Source organism: Nyctereutes procyonoides, unplaced genomic scaffold, assembly GCF_905146905.1.
Source record: "Nyctereutes procyonoides isolate TBG_1078 unplaced genomic scaffold, NYPRO_anot_genome, whole genome shotgun sequence".
Classification (NCBI taxonomy): domain Eukaryota; kingdom Metazoa; phylum Chordata; class Mammalia; order Carnivora; family Canidae; genus Nyctereutes; species Nyctereutes procyonoides.
This window is the reverse complement of record NW_026575034.1, coordinates 19,225,585-19,243,490: the sequence shown is the minus strand read 5'-3', so window position 1 is coordinate 19,243,490 and position 17,906 is coordinate 19,225,585. Positions and strand designations below refer to the sequence as shown.

Sequence of the window (17,906 nt, the reverse complement as noted above, 5' to 3'; positions counted from 1 at the left end):
TAAATAAATAAAATTTTAAAAAAATAAAAAATAAATCAGAGATGAAGAAAGTAGTAACTGAGACTGGAAACAGACTAGATGTAATGACCACAATGATGGAAGAATCAAAGGAATGGATAAGTGATATAGAGGACAAACTAATGGAAAAATAATGAAGCTGAGCAAAAGAGTGAAAGAAGAATTATTATGGGACATAAGGACAGACTTAGGGGACTCAGTGACTCCATCAAACATGATAACGTTCATATCATAGGAGTGACAGAAGAGAGTACAAACGGGGCAGAAAATTAATTTGAGGAAATCATAGCTGAAAACTTCTCTAATCTGGGATGGAAAACAGACATCCAAATCCAGGAGCACAGAAAATTCCCATCAAAATCAACAAAAGCAGGCCAACACCAAGACATAATGTAATTAAATTTGAAAAATATAGCAATAAATTCAAAAAAACCTTAAAAGCATCAAGACAAAAGAAGCCCCTTCCCTTATGGGAAGACCTATAAGGCTAGCTGTAGACCCTCAACAGAAACTTGGCAAGCCAGAAGGGATTGGCATATTATATTCATGATAAATAAAGAAAATATGAAGCCAAGAATACTTTATTTTTTAAAGGGAATTTAGAAATTATTTTTATTGTTCAGCTCCAGAAAGCATCAACCCAAACACAGGCTCTCCCTGTCTTTTCCCTAGTGTACTTGTTTCTTTTTTTTTGTTTGTTCATTTGTTTATTTTTTAAATTTAAATTCAATTTGCCAACATGTAGTATAACACCCAGTGCTCATCCTATCTAGTGCCCTCCTTAGTACCCATCACCCCATCCACCCACCCTGCTCCCCTTCGGCAACACTTTGTTTTCCAGAGTTAGGAGTCTCTCATGGTTTGTCTGCTTCTCTAATTTTTCCAAATTCAGTTTCCCTTATCCCTTTCACTATTTCTTACATTCCACATATAAGTGAAACCATATGATGATTGTCCTTCTCCAATGGACTTATTTCACTCAGCATAATACCATCCAGTTCCATCCACGTCAAAGCAAATAGTGGGTATTCATCCTTTGTGATGGCTGAGTGATGTCCCATTGTATATATAGACCACATCTTCTTTATCCATTCATCTGTCGAAGGACATCATGGCCCCTTACACAGTTTGGCTATTGTGGACATTACTGCTATGAACATTGGGGTGCAAGTGTCCTGGCATTTCACTACATCAGTATCTTTGGGGTAAATATCCAGTAGCGCAATTGCTGGGTTGTAGGGTAGTTCTATTTTTAACTTCTTGAGGAACCTCCACCTGGTTTTCCAGGGTGGCTGTACCAGCTTGCATTCACACCAACAGTACAAGAAGGTTATTCTTTTTCCACATCCTCTCCAACATTTGTTGTTTCCTGCCTTGTTAATTTTAGCCATTCTCACTGGTGTGAGGTGGTATCTCATTGTAGTTTTGATTTGTATTTCCCTGATGGCAAATGATGTGGAGCATTTTTTCATGTGCTTGTTGGCCATGTGTAGGTCTTCTTTGGAGAAATGTCTGTTTATGTCTTCTGCCCATTTCATGACTGAATTGTTTGCTTCTTGGATGTTGAGTTTGATAAGTTCTTTATAGATCTTGGATACTAGCCCTTTATCTGATATGTCATTTGCGAATATCTTCTCTCATTCTGTAGGTTGTCTTCTAGTTTTGTTGATTGTTTTCTTCACCATGCAGAAGTTTTTTATCTTTTTTTTTTAGATTTTATTTATTTATTCATGACAGACACACACACACACAGAGGCAGAGACACAGGCAGAGGGAGAAGCAGGATCCATGCAGGGAGCCCAATGCAGGACTCGATCCCAGGACTCCGGATCACGCCCTGGGCCAAAGGCAGGCACTAAACCGCTGAGCCACCCAGGGAACCCCCAGAAGTTTTTTATCTTGATGAAGTCTCAATAGTTCATTTTTGCTTTTGTTTCTCTTGACTTCACAGACGTGTCTTGCAAGAAGTTGCTGTGGTCAAGTTCAAAGTTGTTGCCTATGTTCTCCTCTAGTATTTTGATGGATTCTTGTCTCACATTTAGTTCTTTCACCCATTTTGAGTTTATCTTTGTGTATGGTGTAAGAGAATGGCCCGGTTTCATTCTTCTGCATGTGGATGTCCAATTTTCCCAAAACCATTTATTGAAGAGACTGTCCTTTTTCCAGTGGATATTCTTTCCTGCTTTGTCAAAGATGAGTTGATCATAGAGTTGAGAGTCCATTTCTGGGTTCTCTATTCTGTTTTATTGATCTACGTGTCTGTTTTTGTGCCAGTACCATACTGTCTTGATGACCACAGGTTTGTGATACAACTTAAAGTCAGGCATTGTGATGCCCCCCAGCTTTGGCTTTCTTTTTCAACATTCCTTTGGCTATTTGGGGCCTTTTCTGGTTCCATACAAATCTTAAGATGATTTGTTCCAACTCTGTGAAGAAAGTTCATGGTATTTTGATGGAGATTTCACTGAACATGTAGATTACTCTGGGTAGCATAGACATTTTCAAAATATTTATTCTTCCAATCCATGAGCATGGAATGTTTTTCCATCTCTTTATATCTCCTCATTTTCTTTCATAACTGTTCTGTAGTTTTTGGAGTATAGTTCCTTTACCTCTTTGGTTAAGGTTTATTCCTAGATATCTTATGGTTTGGGGTACATGCAGCCAAGAATACTTTATCCAGCAAGGCTATCATTCAGAATAGAATGAGAGATAGAAATTTCCCCAGATAGGGATCCCTGGGTGGCGCAGCGGTTTGGCGCCTGCCTTTGGCCCAGGGCGCGATCCTGGAGACCCGGGATCGAATCCCACGTCGGGCTCCCGGTGCATGGAGCCTGCTTCTCCCTCTGCCTGTGTCTCTGCCTCTCTCTCTCTCTCTCTCTCTCTCTCTCTCTCTCTCTCTCTGTGTGTGTGTGTGTGTGACTATCATAAATAAATAAAAATTAATAAATAAAATTAATAAAACTCTGCATCTTTAAAAAAAAAAAAAGAAATTTCCCCAGATAAAAACCAAAGGAGTTCATGACCACTAAACCAGTCCTGCAAGAAATATTAAAGGGGACCCTTTGAGTGGGAAAGAAAGATAATAGCAAAAAGACTAGAAAGAAACAGAAAATCTCCAGAAGCAGTGACTTTACAGCAAATTCAATGGCACTATATTCTTATCTATCAATAAATTACTCTGAATTTAAACGTGCTTAATACTCCAATCAAAAGACATGAGTGCCAGAATGGATATAAAAACAGGGCCCATCTATTTCTGATACAAGAGACTCACTTTATACTAAAGACACCAGAATATTGAAAGTGAGGGAGTGGAGAAACATTCATCATACAAATAGACATCAGAAGAAAGTTGGGATCACAATATCTATCACAAACTAGACTTTAAACCAAAGACTGTAATAAGAGTTGAAGAAGGGCACTATATAATAATAAAGGGGACAATCCAACAAGAAAATCTAACAATTGTAAATATTTATGCACACAACATGGGAGCACCCAAATATATAAAACAATTAATACAAACATAAAAGAACTCATTGGTAATAATACAATAAAAATAGGGGATTTTACACTCCACGTACATCAATGGATAGATCATCTAAATAGAAAATCAATAAGGAGACAATGACTCCGAATGACACATTGGACAAGATTCAGAGCGCTTCATCCTAAAACAGCAGAATACACATTCTTTTCCAGTATATAAGGAATAGTTTCCAGAACAGATCAAATACTAGGTTACAAATCAGGTACAAGTACAAAAAGATTGAGATCATATCATGCATATTTCCTTTATTTTAATAAAAGATTTTTATTTTTATTTTTTTAATAATAAATTTATTTTTTATTGGTGTTCAATTTGCCATCATACAGAATAACACCCAGTGCTCATCCGGTCAAGTGCCCCCCTCAGTGCCCGTCACCCATTCACCCCCACCCCCGCCCTCCTCCCCTTCCACCACTTCTAGGTCGATTTTTAAAATTTATTTTTGGGAGAGAAAGAGCATGAGCAGAGGTGCAGAGTGAGAGGAAGAGAGAATCCCAAGCAGACTCTACCCTGAGCACAGAACCCAACGTGGGGCTCCATCTCACGACCCTCCCTGAGATCATGACCTAGGCAGAAACCAAGAGTTGGGCACTTAACCAATTGCTCCACTCAAGGTGCCCCATACCATGCATATTTTCTGAACATGATGCTATGTAACTTGAAGTCATCCACTAGAAAAAATTTGGAAAGATCATAAATACTTGGAGGTTAAGCAATATGCTGCTAAACAACTAGTGGGTCAACCAGGAAACCAAAGAAGAAATAAAAAAAAATACATGGAGACAAATGAAAATGAAAACACAATGATACAAAGCTTTTGGAATGCAGCAAAGTGTTCCTAAGAGGGAAGTACATAGCAATACAGGCCTGCCTCAAAAAGTAGGAAAAATTTCAAATAAACAACTTCATCTGACGCCTAAAGGAGTTAGAAAATGAACAACAAAGTCTAAAGCCAGCAGAAGGGAAATAATAAAGATTAGAGCAGGAATAAATGGTATAGAAAGTAAAAAAAAAAAAAAAAAACCAGGAGCTGGTTCTTTAAAAAAAAAAATAATAAAATTGATAAACCCTTAGCCAGACTTATCAAAAAGAAAAATGACCCAAATAAATAAAATCACAAATGAAAGAGGAGAAATAATAACCAACACAACAAAAAATATAAACAATTATAAAATAATATTATGAAAAACTACATGCCAACAAATTGGACAACCTGGAAGAAATGGATAAATTCTTAGAAAGGTATAAACTACCAAAACTGAAATAGGAAGAAATAGAAAACTTGAACAGACTAATAAACAGCAAGGAAATCGAATCAGTAGTAAAAAAAAATTTCTCAAAGCAAAGTCCAGGACCAGAGGCTTCACAGGTGAATTTTATCAGACATTTAAAGAAGAGTTAATACCTATTCTTACAAACTATTCCAAAAATAGAAAAGGAAGGAAAACTTCCAAATTCATTCTTTGAGACCAGCATTACCTTGAAACAAAACAGATGAAGACTATAGTAAATAAAAGAACCACAGGCCAATATCCCTGATGAACATGAATGCAAAAATTCTGAACAAAATACTGGTAAACTGAATTCAACGACACATTAAAAAGAATCATTCCTCATCATCAAGAGGGCTTTATTCCTGGGTTGCAACAGTGGTTCAGTATTCACAAATCAATCAGTATGATATATCACATTAATTAAAAAAAGGATGAGAACCATATGATTCTTTCAATAGGTCAGTAAAAGTATCTGACAAAGTACAACATCCATTCATAATAAAATCCCTCAACAAAGTAGGGATAGAGAGAACAATCCTCAACATAATATTTAATGTAGTACTGGAAGTCCTAGCCTCAGTAATCAGACATCACAAAGAAATAAAAGGCATGTAAATTGGCAAGGTAGAAGTCAAACTTTCCCTGTTTGCAGATGACATGATACTCTATATAGAAAATCCAAAAGACCCCACCAAAAAATTGCTAGAACTGATACATGAATTCAGTAAAGTCACAGGATATAAAATCAAGGTACAGAAATCTGTTGCATTTCTTTAAACCAATAATGAAACAGCAGAAAGAGAAACCAAGAATCAATTCTATTTACAATTGCACCAAAAACTATAAAGTACCTAGGAATAAACCTAACCAAAGAGGTAAATGATCTGTTTTCTGAAAACTATAGAACACTAATGAAAAAAATGAAGAGAACATAAAGAAATGGGAAAAGATTCCATGCTCATGGATTGGAAAAATAATCACTGTTAAAATCTCTGCATTACCCAAAGTAATCTACAGATTTAATGCAGTCTCTATCAAAATACCACCATCATTTTTCATAGAGCTAAAACCAACAATCCTAAAATTTATATGGAACCACAAAAGACCCCAAATTTTCAAGGCTAAAGAAGCCTTGAAAATGAGAAGTAAAGCTGGAAGCATCACAATTCCAGACTTTAAGCTACATTACAAAGCTGTAGTAGTCAAGACAGCATGGCACAGGCCCAAAAGGAGACATAGTGATCAATAGAACCGGAATAGAAAACCTAGAAATGAACCCATAACTATATGGTCAATTAGTCTTTGACAAAATTGGAAAGAATATCTAATGCAAGAAAGATGGTCTCTTCAACAAATGGTGTTGGGAAAACTGGACAGCAGCATACAGAAGAATGGAACTGGACCACTTTCTAACACCATACACAAAAGTAAATTTAAATGGATTAAAGACCTAAATGTGAGAGAGGAAACCATCAAAATCCTAGAGGAGAACACAAGCAGCAACCTCCTTGATATCATCTGTAGCAACTTCTTACTAGATATGTCTCCTGAAGCAAAGGGAACAAAAGCAAAAATGGACTATTGGGAATACAGCAAACTAAGAATCTTCTGCACAGCAAAGGAAACAATCAACTAAACTAATACTGCATGGAAGAAGATATTTGCAAATGATATATCTGATAAGGGTATTAGTTTCCAAATTATATAAAGAACTGATATAATTCAACACACACAAAAAAAGTAATAATCAGTTTTTTTTAATGGGCAGAGGATATGAACAGACATTTTTCCAAAGAAGACATCCAGATGGCCTGCAGACACATGAAAAGATGCTCAGCTTCATTCATCATTAGGGAAATGCAAATCAAAACTACACTAAGATATCACCTCACACCAGTCAGAAACACTAAAATTAACAACACAAGAAACCAACAGGTGTTGGCAAGGATGTGGGAAAAGGGGAATCCTCTTGCACTGTTGGTGGGAATTATAAACTGATGCAGCCATTCTGGAAAACAATATGAAGTTTCCTCAAAATGTTAAGAATGGATACACTACACTACAATCCAGCAAATGCACTACTAGGTATTAACCCAAAGGATACAAGAATACTGATTTAAGGGGGCACGTGCACCCTGACATTTATAGCAGCATTATCAACAATAGCCAGATTATGGAAGGAGCCTAAATGTCCATCAAGTGATGAATGGATAAAGACATATTATATATGTATATATTACTTGCCATCAAAAAGAATGTAATCTTGCCATTTGCAAAGACGTGGATGGAGCTAGAGAGCACTATGCTGAGTGAAATAAGTCAGTCAGAGAAAGACAAATACCATATGATTTCACTCATATGTAGAATCTAAGAAACAAAATAGATGATCATAGAGGGGAAAAAAGAGGGAGCAAACCAAGAAACAGACTCTTAACTAGAGAGAACAAACTGATGGATGCCAGAGTAGAGGTGGGTGGGGGGATGGGTTAAATAGGTAATGGGGATTAAGGACTGCGCTTGTCCTAATGAGCCCTGGGTGTCGTATGTAAGTGATGAATCACTATATTGTACACCTGAAACTAACATTACATTGTATGTTAACTAACTAGAATTTAAATTATTATTTTTATTTATTTATGATAGAGAGAGAGAGAGGCAGAGACATAGGCAGAGGGAGAAGTAGGCTCCATGCACCGGGAGCCCGATGTGGGATTCGATCCCGAAACTCCAGGATCGCGCCCTGGGCCAAAGGCAGGCGCCAAACCGCTGCGCCACCCAGGGATCCCTAGAATTTAAATTAAAAAGAGGGGGAAAAGAAAGTGAATATTTGAGAGGGAGGGGCAAGATGGCGGAAGAGTAGGATCCCCAAGTCACCTGTCCCCACCAAATTACCTAGATAACCTACAAATCATCCTGAAAATCTACGAATTCGGCCTGAGATTTAAAGACAGAACAGCTGGGGGGATCCCTGGGTGGCGCAGCGGTTTAGCGCCTGCCTTTGGCCCAGGGCGCGATCCTGGAGACCCGGGATCGAGTCCCACGTGGGGCTCCCGCTGCATGGAGCCTGCTTCTCCCTCTGCCTGTGTCTCTGCCTCTCTCTCTCTCTCACTGTGTGCCTATCATAAATAAATAAAATTTAAAAAAAAGAGAGAGACCAGCTGGAACGCTACAGTGAGAAGAGTTCAGCTTCTAGCAGGTAGGAAGACGGGGGAAAAGAAATAAAGACACAAAAGGCCTCCAAGGGGGAGGGGCCCCGCGAGGAGCCGGGCTGAGGCCGGGGCGAGTGTCCCCAGGACAGGAGAGCCCCGTCCCGGAGGAGCAGGAGCTGCACCAACCTTCCCGGGGGAAAGGGGCTCGCAGGGAGTTGGAGCAGGACCCAGGAGGGCGGGGGTGCCCTCGGGCTCCCGGGGACACTAACAGACACCTGCGCCCCAGGAGAGTGCGCCGAGCTCCCTAAGGGCTGCAGCGCACGGCGGGGCCGGAGCAGCTCCGCGGAGGGGTCTGTGTGGCCCGGGGCAGCCCGGAGGGGCTCGGGCGGCGGCTCCGCGGAGGGGGCTGCGGGGCGGGAGCGCGAATCCCACAGCGCAGGCCCCGGAGCACAGGGCGCCGGGACACAGCCCAGGATCCGGCCTCCCCCGGGACAGGCAGAGGCCGGGAGGGCCCAGGACAGCAAGGACGCTCCTGCCCCGAGCTGAGCAGATCAGCGGCCCCGCCCCGGAGCCTCCAGGCCTCTGCCGAGGGAGAGCCCCGGAGTTACTGTGGGAGCTGACTCCAGGGCTCCAGAGCTGCCACAGCCACTGGGGTTGTTCCTCCTGGGGCCTCACGGGGTAAACAGCCCCCACTGAGCCCTGCACCAGGCGGGGGGCAGAGCAGCTCCCCCAAGTGCTAACACCTGAAAATCAGCACAGCAGGCCCCTCCCTCAGAAGACCAGCTGGACGGACCAGTTCCAGGGGAAGTCAAGGGACTTAAAGTCTACAGAATCAGAAGATACTCCCCCGTGTTTTTTTTTCTTTTTGATTTCTGATTGCTTCCCCCACCCCCTTTTTTTTCACCTTTCTTTCTTTTTCGTTCTCTTTTTCTTCTCTTTTTTCCTTTTTTTTCTTTTTTCTTTTTCTCTTTTCTTTCCTTCTCTCTCTCTTTCTCCTTTTCCTAATACAACTTGTGTTTGGCCACTCTGCACTGAGCAAAATGACTAGAAGGAAAACCTCACCTCAAAAGAAAGAATCAGAAACACTCCTCTCTCCCACAGAGTTAAAAAATCTGGATTACAATTCAACGTCAGAAAACCAATTCAGAAGCACTATTATACAGCTACTGGTGGCTCTAGAAAAAAGCATAAAGGACTCAAGAGACTTCATGACTGCAGAATTTAGATCCAATCAGGCAGAAATTAAAAATCAATTGAATGAGATGCAATCCAAACTAGAAGTCCTAACGACGAGGGTTAATGAGGTGGAAGAACGAGTGAGTGACATAGAAGACAAGTTGATGGCAAAGAGGGAAACTGAGGAAAAAAGAGACAGACAATTAAAAGACCATGAAGACAGATTAAGGGAAATAAACGACAGCCTGAGGAAGAAAAACCTACGTTTAATTGGGGTTCCCGAGGGCGCCGAAAGGGACAGAGGGCCAGAATATGTATTTGAACAAATCCTAGCTGAAAACTTTCCTAATCTGGGAAGGGAAACAGGCATTCAAATCCGGGAAATAGAGAGATCCCCCCCTAAAATCAATAAAAACCGTTCAACACCTCGACATTTAATAGTGAAGCTTGCAAATTACAAAGATAAAGAGAAGATCCTTAAAGCAGCAAGAGACAAGAAATCCCTGACTTTTATGGGGAGGAGTATTAGGGTAACAGCAGACCTCTCCACAGAGACCTGGCAGGCCAGAAAGGGCTGGCAGGATATATTCAGGGTCCTAAATGAGAAGAACATGCAACCAAGAATACTTTATCCAGCAAGGCTCTCATTCAAAATGGAAGGAGAGGGATCCCTGGGTGGCGCAGTGGTTTGGCACCTGCCTTTGGCCCAGGGCGCGATCCTGGAGACCCGGGATGGAATCCCACGTCAGGTTCCCGGTGCATGGAGCCTGCTTCTCCCTCTGCCTGTGTCTCTGCCTCTCTCTCTCTCTCTCTCTGTGACTGTCATAAATAAATTAAAAAAAATCAAAATGGAAGGAGAGATAAAGAGCTTCCAAGACAGGCAGGAACTGAAAGAATATGTGACCTCTAAACCAGCTCTGCAAGAAATTTTAAGGGGGACTCTTAAAATTCCCCTTTAAGAAGAAGTTCAGTGGAACAATCCACAAAAACAAGGACTGAATAGTTATCATGGTGACACTAAACTCTTATCTGTCAATAGTAACTCTGAACGTGAATGGGCTTAATGACCCCATCAAAAGGCGCAGGGTTTCAGACTGGATAAAAAAGCAGGACCCATCTATTTGCTGTCTACAAGAGACTCATTTTAGACAGAAGGACACCTACAACCTGAAAATAAAAGGTTGGAGAACCATTTACCATTCAAATGGTTCTCAAAAGAAAGCAGGGGTAGCCATCCTTATATCAGATAAACTAAAATTTACCCCGAAGACTACAGTGAGAGATGAAGAGGGACACTATCTCATACTTAAAGGATCTATCCAACAAGAGGACTTAACACTCCTCAATATATATGCCCCGAATGTGGGAGCTGCCAAATATTTAAACCAATTAATAAACAAAGTGAAGAAATACTTAGATAATAATACACTTATACTTGGTGACTTCAATCTAGCTCTTTCTACCCTCGATAGGTCTTCTAAGCACAACATCTCCAAAGAAACGAGAGCTTTAAATGATACACTGGACCAGATGGATTTCACAGATATCTACAGAACTTTACATCCAAACTCAACTGAATACACATTCTTCTCAAGTGCACATGGAACTTTCTCCAGAATAGACCACATACTGGGTCACAAATCGGGTCTGAACTGATAACAAAAGATTGGGATCGTCCCCTGCATATTCTCAGACCATAATGCCTTGAAATTAGAACTCAATCACAACAAGAAGTTTGGAAGGACCTCAAACACATGGAGGTTAAGGACCATCCTGCTAAAAGATGAAAGGGTCAACCAGGAAATTAAGGAAGAATTAAAAAGATTCATGGAAACTAATGAGAATGAAGATACAACCGTTCAAAATCTTTGGGATGCAGCAAAAGCAGTCCTGAGGGGGAAATACATCGCAATACAAGCATCCATTCAAAAACTGGAAAGAACTCAAATACAAAAGCTAACCTTACACATAAAGGAGCTAGAGAAAAAACAGCAAATGGACCCTACGCCCAGCAGAAGAAGAGAGTTGATTAAAATTCAAGCAGAACTCAACGAAATCGAGACCAGAAGAACTGTGGAACAGATCAATAGAACCAGGAGTTGGTTCTTTGAAAGAATTAATAAGATAGATAAACCATTAGCCAACCTTATTAAAAAGAAGAGAGAGAAGACTCAAATTAATAAAATTATAAATGAGAAAGGAGAGATCACTACCAACACCAAGGAAATACAAACGATTTTAAAAACATATTATGAACAGCTTTACGCCAATAAATTAGGCAATCTAGAAGAAATGGACGCATTCCTGGAAAGCCACAAACTACCAAAACTGGAACAGGAAGAAATAGAAAACCTGAACAGGCCAATAACCAGGGAGGAAATTGAAGCAGTCATCAAAAACCTCCCAAGACACAAGAGTCCAGGGCCAGATGGCTTCCCAGGGGAATTCTATCAAATGTTTAAAGAAAAAATCATACCTATTCTACTAAAGCTGTGAGGCCAGCATCACCTTAATTCCAAAACCAGACAAAGACCCCACCAAAAAGGAGAATTACAGACCAATATCCCTGATGAACATGGATGCGAACATTCTCAACAAGATACTAGCCAATAGGATCCAACAACACATTAAGAAAATTATTCACCATGACCAAGTAGGATTTATCCCCGGGACACAAGGCTGGTTCAACACTCGTAAAACAATCAGTGTGATTCATCATATCAGCAAGAGAAAAACCAAGAACCATATGATCCTCTCATTAGATGCAGAGAAAGCATTTGACAAAATACAGCATCCATTCCTGATCAAAACTCTTCAGAGTGTAGGGATAGAGGGAACTTTCCTCGGCATCTTAAAAGCCATCTACGAAAAGCCCACAGCAAATATCATTCTCAATGGGGAACCACTGGGAGCCTTTCCCCTAAGATGAGGAACAAGACAGGGATGTCCACTCTCACCACTGCTATTCAACATAGTACTGGAAGTCCTGGCCTCAGCAATCAGACAACAAAAAGACATTAAAGGCATTCAAATTGGCAAAGAAGAAGTCAAACTCTCCCTCTTCGCCGATGACATGATACTCTACATAGAAAACCCAAAAGCCTCCACTCCAAGATTGCTAGAACTCATACAGCAATTTGGTAGCGTGGCAGGATACAAAATCAATGCCCAGAAGTCAGTGGCATTTCTATATGCTAACAATGAGACTGAAGAAAGAGAAATTAAGGAGTCAATCCCATTTACAATTACACCCAAAAGCATAAGATACCTAGGAATAAACCTAACCAAAGAGGTAAAGGATCTATACCCTAAAAACTATAGAACACTTCTGAAAGAAATTGAGGAAGACACAAAGAGATGGAAAAATATACCATGTTCATGGATTGGCAGAATTAATATTGTGAAAATGTCAATGTTACCCAGGGCAATTTACAGGTTTAATGCAATCCTTATCAAAATACTATGGACTTTCTTCAGAGAGTTAGAACTAATTATTTTAAGATTTGTGTGGAATCAGAAAAGACCCCGAATAGCCAGGGGAATTTTAAAAAAGAAAACCATAGCTGGGGGCATCACAATGCCAGATTTCAGGTTGTACTACAAAGCTGTGGTCATCAAGACAGTGTGGTACTGGCACAAAAACAGACACATAGATCAATGGAACAGAATAGAGAACCCAGAAGTGGACCCTGAACTTTATGGTCAACTAATATTCGATAAAGGAAGAAAGACTATCCACTGGAAGAAAGACAGTCTCTTCAATAAATGGTGCTGGGAAAATTGGACATCCACATGCAGAAAAATGAAACTAGACCACTCTCTTGCACCATACACAAAGATAAACTCAAAATGGATGAAAGATCTAAATGTGAGACAAGATTCCATCAAAATCCTAGAGGAGAACACGGGCAACACCATTTTTGAACTTGGCCACAGTAACTTCTTGCAAGATACATCCACGAAGGCAAAAGAAACAAAAGCAAAAATGAACTATTGGGACTTCATCAAGATAAAAAGCTTTTGCACAGCAAAGGATACAGTCAACGAAACTAAAAGACAACCTACAGAATGGGAGAAGATATTTGCAAATGACATATCAGATAAAGGGCTAGTTTCCAAGATCTATAAAGAACTTATTAAACTCAACACCAAAGAAACAAACAATCCAATCATGAAATGGGCAAAAGACATGAAGAGAAATCTCACAGAGGAAGACATAGACATGCCAACATGCACATGAGAAAATACTCTGCATCACTTGCCATCAGGGAAATACAAATCAAAACCACAATGAGATACCACCTCACACCAATGAGAATGGGGAAAATTAACAAGGCAGGACACAACAAATGTTGGAGAGGATGCGGAGAAAAGGGAACCCTCTTACACTGTTGGTGGGAATGTGAACTGGTGCAGCCACTCTGGAAAACTGTGTGGAGCTTCCTCAAAGAGTTAAAAATAGACGACCCTATGACCCAGCAATTGCACTGTTGGGGATTTACCCCAAAGATTCAGATGCAATGAAACGCCGGGGCACCTGCACCCCGATGTTTATAGCAGCAATGTCCACAATAGCCAGACTGTGGAAGGAGCCTCGGTGTCCATCGAAAGATGAATGGATAAAGAAGATGTGGTCTATGTATACAATGGAATATTACTCAGCCATTAGAAATGACAAATACCCACCATTTGCTTAAACATGGATGGAACTGGAGGGTATTATGCTGAGTGAAGTAAGTCAATCAGAGAAGGACAAACAGTGTATGGTCTCATTCATTTGGGGAATATAAATAATAGTGAAAGGGAATAGAAGGGAAGGGAGAAGAAATGTGTGGGAAATATCAGAAAGGGAGACAGAACATAAAGACTCCTAACTCTGGGAAATGAACTAGGGGTGGTGGAAGGGGAGGGGGGGGTCGGGGTGAATGGGTGACAGGCACTGAGGGGGACACTTGATGGGATAAGCACTGGGTGTTATTCTGTATGTTGGTAAATTGAACACCAATAAAAAATTAATTTATTAAAAATAAATAAACAAACAAATAAATAAATAAAAATTAAAAAAAGAAAGTGAATATTTGTTTTGTTTTAAATATTTTATTTATTTATTTGACAGAGAGAGTACACAAGCAGAGAGATCAACAGGCAGAGGTAGAGGGAGAAGCAGGCTCTCTGCTGAGCAGGGAGCCATATGTGGGGCTGTATCCCAGGACCCTGGGTTCATGACCCAAGCCAAAGGCAGACGCTTAACCGACTGAGCCACCTAGGTGCCCCAAAAGTGACTATTTGAGATTTAGACTTTCAAGGATTTTTTTTCTGAATGGCCTTATTTAATTGAACCTCCTAAAGACTACAAGAAGGAAATGTCTGGACAAACACTAATGAAAGGATTTCTAAATGTCTGTTTAGTGCTCCACTGAAAAGAAGATTACACAACCTTCAAATATTATTCAAACTGGTTTTGACCATTTGATGCAAAAATTTCCTTTTGTGAAAATCGAATCAGTTTATCAGAGGCAGTAGTAACTAAAAATTGTTTTTCCCACAGCTGAATGACTGTGGGAATAGCATTTTTCTCCTTTATTACCATCCCTGGAACAGAAACTAAGGGCAATAGGAGTTCATGTGATAAAAATCCAATAAAGTGGCCCCCCTATTTATGAATAACAACATTAAAATAGCAAGTAACCATCAAATGTCCCAAATGTTGCCAGATGAGAGATTATTCTAGGGAAGATCCCACAGTTAGTGATGTGATTCAGGACCAAAGAAAATGTGCACAAATAATTAATCACTTGGTTTCCCACAATAAAAGAAATGAATCATCTTATGTTTATAAACATAGTGTCTGAGGGCACTTTGGGCCTACAAAGGGAAATTTAACAAAAGTCTCTAAAAACAGTGGTCTGTCAGTGAAAAAGAGAACTTGTATCAAGTGAGACTTCAGGGAAGTGCTCATTTAGTCCTTCACTCATCACTGGGTGAATATATGAAAATAAACCAAGAGCACTCCTGTTTTGAATAAAATCTATGTAAATCCTTAAAGTAGAACCAGTTTGGTCTCCTCAGAATAGCTGATTTGTTTTCCTACTCATTCACAGAATTTCTGGATTTTCACTCCAGAAATAAAAATCTCATCTACCTACCGGTCTCTCGAAGCTCTAGTTTAGCAGAGTGGCTCTTCAGGTTACTCTGAAAAGTTTCAAGGACTTTGAAAAGTAGCTATGCAATAACTCTGAAAACTTATAAGCGTGCATGTTCTTCATTCCATCAGACCTACCTTGAAGAATCTGTCAGAAATAAAGTATCAGGGCAGCCCCGGTGGCTCAGCGGTTTAACGCTGCCTTCAGTCCAGGGCGTGATCCTGGAGACCTAGGATCGAGTCCCACATCGGGCTCCCTGCATGGAGTCTGCTTCTCCCTCTGCCTGTGTCTCTGCTTCTCTCTCTCTCTCTCTCTCTCTCTCTCTTTCTCTCTTTCTGTGTCTCTCATGAACAAATAAATAAAATTTTTAAAAGAAAAAAAGAGAAATAAAACATCAGTAGTTACGAATGTATGGAACTAGGTGTTTATTGAAGCTTTGTCTTTATGATGACAATCCAGTAATGACCTAGATGATCATAATAGAGGAACATATTAACTGCTATATTATATATTATATTTAAAAATAATGACACAAGTACACTATCAAAAATACAGATCCCTATAATATTATTGACCTTGGAAAAATAATAAATTAAGCATGTTCATACCAAGAAATGCAGACTGTTTGGCCCATTTATTAAATTTAAGTAGAGTTCAGTCAAACACTGGTCAAATATCACCTGGCTTCTCAGCACAGTCAGAATGTGTGTGAATCCACTCTTCTTCGCCAGAGTTTCATCAAAGCTTTTTTCATCTCACTGTTTCTCAAACTGTAGATCAGTGGATTCAGCAGAGGTGTAAGCGATGTGTAAGCCAATGACATGAGTTTCTTAGTTTCTGGGGAGTAGCCAGATTTTGGTTGTAAATAAGTCATACTGGCTGTGCCATAGAAGAGGGTCACAGACGTAAGATGGGAGGCACAAGTGGAAAAGGCCTTTTGCCTCCCGGTGGCTGATGGCATCCTCAGGATGGCAAAGAGAATCTGAATATAAGACAGGAGTATCAACACGAAAGGAACCATGACAATCAAAATGGTGCCAGTGAATGCATAGATTTCAAACAGAAACGTGTCTGCACATGCAAGTTCTAGCACTGGAGGAGTCTCACAGAAGAGATGATTGATTTCATTGGGGCCACAAAAAGGAAAACTGAAAACCCATGTGGTCTGCACAGTAGCCACCATGATCCCTGAGACCCATGAAAACATTACTAATTTCACAAAAACCCTTTTGTTCATAATCATTGGGTAGCTCAGAGGGTGACAGATTGCAGCAAATCGGTCATAAGCCATCGTCCCCAGGAGAAAACATTCAGTGCCACCAAAGAAAAGGATGAAATACATCTGTGCAAAACAGCTCACAAATGAAATGGACGTTTTCTCCCTGGTGAGGACCACCAGCATTTCAGGCATAATGACTGCGCTGAAACTCACGTCCACCACAGACAGGTTCTGGAGAAACAGGTACATGGGCACGTGGAGGCTCTGTTCCAAGCAGATGATGACTATAATGATGGCATTTCCCATCAGAGTCACCAGGTAAACAGCCAGGAAAACCCCAAGGAGCTGCTCTTGGAGTTCAGGGAAGTTAGAAAAGCCCAAGAGGATGAATTCAACCACAGAGCTTTGATTTTGCCTTTTCATTTCAGTGGAAAAGAGTATGCTGTTTTTATGGACATTGTATACAAATTATGAGGTCACACAGTCCAATAGCTGGTAGTTTGAGTCTTAAATTCTTGGCAGAAGATGTAATAATGAATTCATTTGTCAGATCTTCAAGTTGGCAAATTTTGAGAATAACCAATATATTGGAAGAGTGAGTCGTTCAAATACAAATGAAGTGAGAAATTTTGGCTCAGAAATCTTGCTTTCAAGGTATGAAATAGCAGGTGTTCTCTGCCAACTTTTTTGCTGGGTTGAAAATAAATCCTATTCTTAAAACACAGAATCCATTGTCCATTACATTGATGTATGCATTTCTGTTCTTTTCTATTGTATTTCATATGTGACTTTTCCAATAAAGGCTTTAAATAAAAAATAGCAAAAAAGGACAAAAATTTATAGCTATTAATTCTAAATTTTGATGAGTATTTATTACAAATGCCAAAGTTCAAAATACATTTATATTGCCTTATGAAAAATGAGATACGTGAATAATATACCAAATAGAGAAACAATCAAAAGGGGTTGAATTTTAGATGCTCTTATCTCAGATGACCGTAAGTAAACTATTTCAAGCACATCTATTTTTTGGTTAGAATGGATCTATTATTCTGAAATTTGCCTGAATGAAAAACTTTAGAGATCAGTTCTCCATCGCCCATCCTTATGACCATAAAATGAATTGGGGGGCTATACAAAATTCCATTTTTGGTTATTCTGGTCCCATGATTTAAACTCACTCCGTTTCTCTCTCTCTCTCTCTCTCTCTCTCTCTCTCTCTCTCTACCCCCCACCACACACATATTATTAGCAAGTTCATTTAACCATTAACAATTCATTAAACACTGTTTGTGCACCCACCATGTGGCGCCCATATACCCTCAAAGATACATTCATGACATAAATTTGACAGAGAGGTCTTCCCGGAGAGAA

General features: G+C 39.9%; 1 protein-coding gene across 1 annotated transcript; it reads right to left on the bottom strand.

Annotated features, from left to right (window-relative positions):
• Nucleotides 1-16,010: 16,010 nt before the first annotated feature.
• On the bottom strand, nt 16,011-16,955 carry LOC129505134 (olfactory receptor 10A3-like). The gene has a single exon (XM_055318089.1). It carries the CDS (start codon nt 16,953-16,955, stop codon nt 16,011-16,013), a length of 945 nt encoding a protein of 314 aa, XP_055174064.1.
• Nucleotides 16,956-17,906: the final 951 nt, after the last annotated feature.